The sequence below is a fragment of the Schistocerca nitens genome, chromosome 6, assembly GCF_023898315.1.
Source record: "Schistocerca nitens isolate TAMUIC-IGC-003100 chromosome 6, iqSchNite1.1, whole genome shotgun sequence".
Classification (NCBI taxonomy): Eukaryota; Metazoa; Arthropoda; class Insecta; order Orthoptera; family Acrididae; genus Schistocerca; species Schistocerca nitens.
Window position 1 is genome coordinate 575,566,851 of NC_064619.1, and position 10,103 is coordinate 575,576,953.

A 10,103-nucleotide genomic window follows, 5' to 3' on the forward strand; every position below is an offset into this window, starting at 1 on the left:
CTGTGTGACCCCCTCCCCTCCCCCCAACCCACCCTCCCCACCCACCCCAAAACATTGGAAGAATGGGACCTCTCCTCAGGTCACCACCTCCTTACAGGGGTAGAACACAATCACAGTTTGTCACTTAACACCATGTGATGCCATTAGTCAGCAATCCATGTTTGCCAGTCATGACACTACTCCAAATGCAGCGGTTTACATTGTGGTGTAAACAGCAGATTACGCATAGTGTGGTAATTTCCTTTTCTGGCAGCTGCTAGTCTTCAACCAATGGTGTGGGATGACACAGAATTAGTGCTAGGAGTCCATTACTGTTTTTCACATTGCAGGCACATATGTAAAAGGATTACAATGTGCTTGATGCGCAATACGGTAATCCCTCTTGCTTTGATCAGACGCGGTCGGTCAGAACTTGTATGGGGAATATGGCTGCCCTCATATTCCCTTGCAGGCCAACACTGGGCCACTGTCACATCTGAATTCCAGATGTTGCCCTGTTCGACAGTTGGCCAAGTGGAGGCCCACAGTGAGACCCCTGTCAAACACTGTTGGGTACTGATAACACTATCTGACATGAGCACACAGCATCTCCCTGTTGTTCACATTGATCACTCATTGTTTGCCCTGTTGAGAAGTGGGTGGGGTGTGGGTGTGTTCCTATACACCTATTTTTCTTCCCATGCATGACATTTTAGCCCTAGAATGTTGCTTGATTTAATCCAAAAAGGAGTATGGAATTTCTCTGTCAGTTGCAATGTGTCACTGTCATTACTGTCCTGTACTACTTCATTTGCTTCTCTGCATAATAGATTTTGGTGTATGTGGTGTGCTCCTTCCCATTAATTATTTTAGTTTTTGCTGACTGCAATTCCACTGTATTCTTCTGTTCTCTGCAGCTTTCTTGACTTCTGATATTGGGTATAGCTTCTTGCAGTAAGGTTGGTGCAGTTTTATTTCTGTTTTATATGGGAGTGCTTTTCTACCACCTGGCTTCCCGGAAAAGTAGGGTGGCCAATTTATTCATTCTATTATACATAATTATTATTTCTGTAATTTTCTGGATAGTTTCCTCTTCTTTAATTTTGTGTTTTTCTAGATGCTGTCTCAAGCAACTGTGTTGTGCATAATCTATTTTTTCCCATTTTCCATTGTCTTCCTCTGTCATAGCACAGTATATCCTTGTAAATGTCACAGTATCCTGTATAATCTCCATAAATGCAGCCCTTTGCTCTCTTTGACCCTTCTGAATCTTTGCATCATTTTTCCCAAAATTAACCTCCACTTGACATTCCGGCATCTAGTCTGCTTCTAATATACGATCCACACACAAACGTGGTAGTACCAAATATGGTACCGTGCCGCGGAATTTGAATCCACGCCAGACGTCGTGGACTTCGAAGACCCATAGAGGTCTCTGCACCATTGTGCCATAAGCTGTGGCAGCACGCTCCTCCTGGCCCACTTTTAGTGTGAGGGCGCCACAGTGGAACACGTGGTTCCAGTGGCCAATAGCGGCGCCCCTGATAGTGTACTTAAGCGCCTGCCTCTTTCAGCCAGCCAGTCTAATCTCGCGTACGTCGGTTGACATCGCCTCGCGCTAGACAGCTTACTTCCTTGTTCTGTGTATCAGTGGATGTGTTTGTTTCCTTCTGACTCTGTTGTTCGATCTTGTTGTATCGTTCTGTCCTTCGTTGGTCGTGTCCGTCCTCTCCTGTTGTGTTGTTGTTCGCGGGCCTCTCCTCAGGTCCCGCCGTGCTTTCTGTCTGCACCTACAGTTTTGTATCCATATACGAAAAAATATGCTACCTTGCTTTCGTTTCTCAATAGCTTTTCATTAGATTTTCAGAACTTGAAGAAACATCATTTGCTGAACCTATAAAGGGCTGCACTTCTAAATCCTTGTTTTTTTCATATCTATTGTTGGTGACTTGTTCTTTTTGCAGCACCTTGTTCTGACATCAGTTCCTGTAATTCTTCTTTGAGCTTGTCAACAAGTGTCACCAGTATTTGTGCTGCCCCTGCATTTCCATTTCCTGATCGGGTCTCTTCTAGGTCATGCAGTCCGTCACACTTTTTGCTTGTTTCCATTACAGTATCCTCGATCCTGGTCATATTACTATACAGTGTACACAGATCGCTTTCCACTCCTGTTCTTTCTTAGATGATTCTGTATTTGCTGTGATCTTCAGTTTGGAAATTATTTTGTCATTGTTAGTTCCTAACTCCTCGCATTCAGCTATTCACCATTTCATTAATTCTTTAAGTTCTTCTACATCCTCTGCCTTTTGTGCTTCCCTCTTCTTTTTTATTTATGAAATCCATGAATGTACTGAGTTAACTTTGTATTCCAAATTCACTGAGATTTGTCTTTTCTCTTTGTTGACCTTCACATGTCCCTGAGAAAGGTATGCTGCTTTATATAATACTATCTTCCATTTTAATTTCACTGCATTTGTTTCAACTGCATTAATAGTTTGTGATAGTATTAGGTGAACAGTCGTCCATTTGCTGGAATAAGCAGGAAAAATATGATAGTTCCAAGCAATTAGATTATTTGCATTAGTGGCCAAACCACTGCTTCCTTCTGCCATTCAGTCATGTGAACACATTCCATTTATCCGTTCATGAAGGAAAAAAGTCTTTGCTCTGTCCAAGTAGTTTGCTACATTGCACCTCCTTGCCACTTTGGGTATCATCCCACCTATTCTCTGCACATGTCACCAGTTCTTTTCACAATCACTTTTTAAATTTTAATATCATTCTCTTAGTTTATTCTCCCCTGCATACTTCTTCATGAAAGATTTTCCACTCACTCATCATCATGTGTTAGGTAATAGTGAAAGGGGGCATAATTACTGAGCATTCAATTATCAAGTCGCTCACTGTTTTGGTCGTTCAGAGAAAATAATCCTTCACTCACCACATTTAGCACAGAAACTATTTATTGTACCGAAACTTGTTTTTTACCACAAGAGAATATACCTACATATTCTTTCTTCGACTAGCTCACAGGTTTTTGTCTACTACCAGTGGTCTCAACAACAACTCGAACACCTGCCCCAACTCAACTACCACACAAACCAAAGACCCGTGTAAAACAAAGGTACTTAACAACAGAACAGAATAGTGTGAAGATCTGCATCAAACTACTACAACCCTGCAATTACGTAACCAGAAATCCTGTTCTTTCTGTCACCACACTTCACTAATTCCCATTATATCTAACTGCAATCTACCAATTTCTCTTTCAAGTTCTCTAACCTACCAGCACAACCTGTAGAGTGCCAGATCTTTTTTCCCCTGATGACATCCTCTTGAGTAGGTTCTGCCTGTAGATTTGAATAATTTAGCCAAGAGGATATGCCATCATTAATAAACTGTGTGACAGGGTTGCATGGGCTTGGGAAATATACAAGCTATAGAGTTCTGTTGCTTTCAGCCCTGCCATTGTACCAACAAAGCAAGGTCAATTGGCTAATGTTACAAAGCTTATTCATTCAAATATCCAGACTGATGCCTCCTGTAACTACAAAAAAGGCAACTTGCCCCCCCTCTCCAGGAATCATATATTAGGGGTTTGCAGCAGATATCTTTCTGCTGCAGTTTCAACTACTATTCGACTGTCTGTGTCATTCAGGCATTCAAACGTCCCTGCCACCAGACAGTCCGCAGTTCATAGGAGATGCTGTCAACAGTCTTAAGTTTCCTCAATAAACTAAAGAACTTTAATGCCACATTGCTCCATACTATGTATGTTATCGTCATCATAATAGAGTGAAAGCAGGCAAAAGGAACCAAATTTAAGAATATGTTCACACATGACTTTAGCTGAAGCAGACTGTGGCAGCTTTTGTTTGTTACTGCATTTTATTTTATTTTCCATGATGTTAATGTGTTAATATCAATGTTTAGTTAACAGCACATACTATTTGTTTTATCAGGGTATTACTATGGTGTTCACTGTCAGAGCCACCTGTAGTAGTAGTAGTGGTAGTATGCGGCATTCATATGTTTCATTTTGGCAGCTGAAAACATAGAAACAAATCGGTAATTGTTTGTTTGGATGCAGTTACATGCTATATTCTGTCATTGTGTTACATTCATAGTCTTAGACTAAAACAATATTTTAACTAGGTTTTACAATTTCTTGCAGGTTTATTTGCTTTGATTCTGTGTTGCTTCAATATCAGCAGCACTCCTTACAAATCTCGAAGCAATTCACTGATTGATCTCAGCTTGTATACAGCAGCAGCTGTGTGTATTTACCTATATAGAGCAGCCATTGGAAGTGTTCTACTTCCTTTTGATTATCCACAATCAAGGTAAGCATTTTTATACCACCACTTGACTTCCAATTTTCATATTACATCCATTTTGAATTGAAAAATAACAACTTGTGAGCCTGCAATATAGGCAATAGGGAAGTTATTTTGCAGTGCTCTTAGTCTTTGTATAGTATTGTCTGACAATTTAGTTGCAATTCCGTCAGTCTATACTCTGGCTAAAATTGTTGTTGCACACAAGACTGGGGAAAATGATGATATACTCTGTAAATTATTATAAAATATTGAAGTGACAGCTTGTAATTGCGCAGAGCTTCTAGTTCAGTTTCTTAGGAAATCTATGGACTTCTGAAAACAATGTGTCATTTGTAGAAATGTAACACAGGATGCCTGAAAGAGTACGAGAGCATGTGACACAGTAATAATGTGTTATTGTGCATAAGTAATAGATTTATTGCATAAGTAAATGATTTATTTTTACAAACATTGGCAGGGCATATGAAAGTGTGAGTGATTTTGCTTGTCAAGTTTGGTGTGGGAATCAAGAGTGTGAATGGTGTTCCACAGCGTACATGAATGACATCTAATTTCCAGAGAAGCACTTTTCAGCTGCATTTAAACAATTGTATTATCCATTTGGTGTCCAGGGAGTTTGAAGAGAATAAGAATACAGAGCTACAGTTGTCAGTTATAAAAACTTCGCCAACAACATTAATCTAAAACATTTTAAAAACAGTCATAGGAAAAATTGATGATGGACTTGTAAAATATCTCATTTGCATTCAGTTTTGATTATTTGATTACACTGCCTTGGTTGGTCACGAAGAGACTGAAATTATTACAAAATACGATGTACACTTGAAGATTCCATAAAATTTCAGGAGACCCACTGAATGTCTGCAACTTTGTGCCACTATATTTTGGCTCAATGCCTTCTGGCCATCTTCATGTGAATACTCAGGTGATGATGGAGGGAAGATTCTGCACCGAAATATCGTGGTGGGAAGTTGCAGGCATCTATCAGTTTTTGCAAAATTTTATGGGACAGTTTGTACACCAGGAAAGTTTTAAACTTTACACTTACATTTTTTGCAATATAAGTTACAATACAGTTTGAAAAACCACATTTTAGTGTGGACTGAGAATCAGAATGAGATGTTTGTCTTATAACGTAAAGGTTAAATCAGTGATTTATTGTACAGCTTCCTCATCAACACTGTACAATGCTAAATTATAGTTTTAGGTATTTTGGTGTCCAGTCTAACTATAATATATCATTCAGTTCCACACAGTACATTCGTAGTTTTACATTTTTCAGTTCATTTTGCTGTATCATGCTCAGATAAAAATATCATTCACCAACTCCTTTGCTGAGTAATGGCAATTTTGAGCTAACATACGATTTTCACTTCAGCTAACTACTCTAGATCTTGGTTGTATTTATGCTCTTTAATTCATTACAAATCTTCATTGCCATGTGCTGTGGAGTTGGGCTAAGAACTGTTGGCAGAAGCATAAATTTCTCTTTATTCATATAACTGTAAATATGCTGTAAATTATTTACTAAAAGTAAGCAAGGATTGTTGTGTGTAAAAAGCACTAGTACATGTACAAAACACTTAACATATTCAGATCACTTAACAGGGCTGTCTCTGGACAAACTTTTGAGAGAGCCACCAAGTCTTGTTAACCAGTAGGGGTTAATTATCACAAATATTGATTCATCAGCACATTGTTTTAGCGTGAGCAGTAAACAAGTTACTTGAAAAGAAAATTAGAGTTTGTGGAACGATACAGCAAAATAGAGGATTTCCGGAAAAATTAAAGTGCGCAAAAGTCAATGTGTTTGAAGCTTGTCATCTACGGAAAGATGAAGTACTCGCATACGTATGGAGAACTTCGAAAACTAAAATAATATGAATGATCTCTACAACACATAATGCCACTTTGACTGACACTCAAAGAAAATGTAGAAAAACCAATTACACAATAAAAAAACCTGAAAGTGTATTAGACTACAACAAATACATGAAAGGAGTGGATCGGGCAGACCAATATTTGAGTTATTACCCAATATAAAGAAAAACTATAAAATGGTCAAAAAAGGTTTGCATGTAGCTCTTCAATTACGCATTGTTTAATGCATTCCGTACATGTCAATATTTCAATACAGAATTCATGATTTTTTTATTTAAAGTGTCTGATTCGTGGATAAAAGACCATGTACCTGCTTCTGAGCAAAACTTGGAGGTTGCCACTACATTGCATACGTCTCATCATGATTTGGTTGACAGACTTTCCGGTCACATAAAGTAACACCAACTAATACTTATTTCCGAAACGGAAAAATCAAAACAAAGAAACTGCCATGTATGTTCCAAAAACAAAAAAAAAAAGAACAATAAACAACTTAATGTGCAAGTCTTGTAGAGTTGCATTATCATGGAGTCTGTTTTGCTGCATATCATATGAAAGAGAAATACTAAGTATCAAAGACAATGCAAATATATGAAACAAACAAATTTTGTATTTATTTGTGTATTTATATCTCCAAAGTTTCATGAAAGTAGGGGAACAGGGTTGAGAACTTATGAGAACTAACAGCGAGATTAGTAAAACAATTTATAATCTCCCAATATGGTCAAGAATGGCCGGCAACAACCCAAGTAATCCGAATAAGTGCTGCCGGCGCCAAGCGAATACATTTGTGCAAGACTAGTGGATGCCAAAGTGTTACATGCCTTTGCTACCTGTGACTCATCATGTATAACCCTTTCATTCAGTCCAATAGTGATGTCTTTTTCTATGGCTGGTTGTCCTGTCTCTCATTTCACTGCATTCCATATAGCCTTAAGTCTGTTGTCGGAAGTACTGATTTACGACATTATATGCATGTTCCTTGATTTTTTAATAACCTTTCTTAGTAATTTTGAGTATTTTTTGTAGTGTGCAACTACTGCCCGATCCCTACTTGTTACTACCAAAAGCTAAATTTTCCCGTTTTCTTTCACAAGACACTTTAATCGCTCTTGTGAGCCATGGTTGTTTACATGGCTTTTAGTGTTCTTTCTGTTAGCTTAGCCGGCCGCGGTGGTCTAGCGGTTCTGGCGCTGCAGTCCGGAACCGCGGGACTGCTACGGTCGCAGGTTCGAATCCTGCCTCGGGCATGGGTGTGTGTGGTGTCCTTAGGTTAGTTAGGTTTAAGTAGTTCTAAGTTCTAGGGGACTTATGACCTAAGATGTTGAGTCCCATAGTGCTCAGAGCCATTCTGTTAGCTTATGCGAAAAGCTATTTTCAGATAATTATATGAGTTTTTGATGTAGTAGATTAAATTTTATGTTTGGTTCATTATAAATTACATCCCAGGTCACCTCCTGTAAACTATTCTTAAAAACATTTGCCTTGGAGTCACTAATTACTCTAACTGATTTCCATGGAAGAGTAATCATACTGTAAGCCACTACATTATTTATCCTTAGTAACTATGCATCGTGATTGGAGAGAGCATTTGTTACTGATTAAATAGTTATTTTCTTGCTTTGAGCTTCATTAAAGAAAACATTATCAATTAGGGTCCTACTGTCTTCATCCACTTAGACATTGCTCATAGTCATTTGAGGTATGGAATATTGGCTATATTTATGCCTGTGTGCATATTTGCATCTGCGTAGTGATCAAGCTGTGTGTCGTGTTCATAATTGGATGAAAATGACTTGCTTTTCACATTGTGTCATGACATTACGTCCTATTTTTATGAAATGCTAACTATACTGTCTGAACTTTTTTCCAGGGGTCTGTACGAGTCATTCATAACGTGGTGTATTTTAGGAGTAATAATGATTAAATCGGTGTTGGAAGTTTTATTCACATCACACCACCAGAGCTATTATGCCAGAAGATGGACAGTCTGTGCAAACATACTACAGAAAACATTTTCTGTAATTACTGTTTGTTGGATGATACTGTGTGCCTTGATCTACAGACCATATAATGTGCTGCTGCTTGGTTGTAATGTGTGTATAAGTCAACTGATATATGATACTGCTGTTACATATGGCACGACCAGTTGTATTTCACTACCAGTTATGCACTACTGGCTTGGAATGGTCTTCTATTTCTATCAGGTAGATAATCTTCATTTATAAAGCATCTGACTTTTGCTGTATCATTGTCTGTACCTTGATTTTTCAAATGCACCATTCAGATATTGATAAATTACTTTACTTGAACCATGTAAGACTTGTTGTTAACTTCATGTTTATATTTGAGTGTGTGCTGTTTTTTGTTGTTCTGAGTGATTGAAATTTGGCCTTTTCATAGGGCAATTCAAACAGCTTGGCAAGTATTGATGTGGCTGCAGGATACATAGGACAAGAAGAATACAACATTGCTTCAGTTGGGGCACTCCTTATTGCACATACATATTGTGCTCCCATTCTTTCTTATTTACTTTTAATAAGAAATATTTGCAAGCATTCAGTTCAACATGATAAAGAATGGTAAGCTTATATCAAATTTTAAGAAGCCCTGACATTTACCATTGCAAGCAATTTATTTTGATTTTGTATTAAACATTTGTTACTAACCAGTTAACCAGTTACATTTATGAAAGAAGAATATATTGGCCCCATTGTTTGACTTCTTAATAATGACAAGCAAAAATGAAGAAAGATAACCATTTGCCTGCAGCACAAACAGAGAAAATTTCTGTAGCTTTTGAGGAAGCTTTTTAGTAGGAGGAATGAACTCTTCAAGTGGATGAATGACTGGGTCTGGATTGATTTTAAGGTCATGAGTGTTTGTTTGTTTCATAGCTGCGAGGCTGAATTCAGTGGGAAGGGGTTTTATGAGGGAAGATGGATAACGTCATGTTATGAAGCTACCCATCTGAAAATTTTACTCTTATTTTACAAAATAGCATTTTGCCACCAACTCAATGTACACAGCACACCTGTGCACCCCTGTATCAGTTTTGTTTGCTATTTGGCACTTCAGTCAGAGGTATCTTCTGTCCACAAATGAAGGCAGTTACTGTCAGTGGTGTGTGTGTGTGTGTGTGTGTGTGTGTGTGTGTGTGAATACAGGGACATGACATTTGTGTTAGTTTTAGTGTGTGTCTTGCATAACTGATCACATAGTGATTTCTGTAAGACAGAAAAAGCTGAAAGGAAAGCAATAGCTTAAATTCCGATATTAACTTACCTATTCAACACAGAAATGTGTTAATTAAAATAATTTAGAAAAAATTCTGTGTGTTCAAAATCTTCTTTATTATTTTGTACTGTGTTCTTTTTTTGTTAAAATATTATATACTGCAAAATATTGTAAAAAAAGTTATATTTCTTATCTCTTTTAGGCTTGATGACCAGCTGCACAGATTGTTTTGGTTTGTGGCTTCACATCGATCACTGCTTCTTACAGTATATTCTATACTTCTTACATTCCAAAGGCATCATTTATTTGTGTGGACAGTTTTTGCACCTAAACTGCTTTATGAAGCTATGTTTACAACTTGCACTCTTGTCAAGCTGCTTTTTACCTTTTTCATTGTTCAGTCAGTAATGTATAAAGAACAAAAATGTAAACAATGGAAGTAGTGTAATAAAATTTTCATTAATGATCTGCATTATCATTCATGTGTTTACCGTAGAACATTTGACGGATATTGTGGGCTTTTTCAAGTCCTGTAAGAGTTGTGGAGTGCACTTGTTGAGCACACATTAGACAACTGTTTGGATCACCTGCAGATAATGACTAAATCAGATGTCAAAATATTGTATGCAAAGTGGAATTAGCAAATTGGCCAGAAACCTGAAAAGA

At 37.7% G+C, this 10,103-nt stretch overlaps 1 protein-coding gene across 2 annotated transcripts in view; it reads left to right on the plus strand.

The window, feature by feature from the left end:
- The window catches only part of LOC126262653 (GPI ethanolamine phosphate transferase 2), a 116,605-nt gene extending 106,704 nt beyond the window's left edge, over nucleotides 1-9,901 (plus strand). For both annotated transcript variants that reach the window (XM_049959422.1, XM_049959423.1), the window contains 4 exons: nucleotides 4,154-4,322; nucleotides 8,074-8,407; nucleotides 8,604-8,782; nucleotides 9,640-9,901. In XM_049959422.1, the coding sequence (XP_049815379.1) occupies nucleotides 4,154-4,322; nucleotides 8,074-8,407; nucleotides 8,604-8,782; nucleotides 9,640-9,880 (923 nt within the window). In that variant the 3' untranslated portion in view covers nucleotides 9,881-9,901. The remainder of the gene's footprint in view (nucleotides 1-4,153; nucleotides 4,323-8,073; nucleotides 8,408-8,603; nucleotides 8,783-9,639) is intronic.
- Nucleotides 9,902-10,103: the final 202 nt, after the last annotated feature.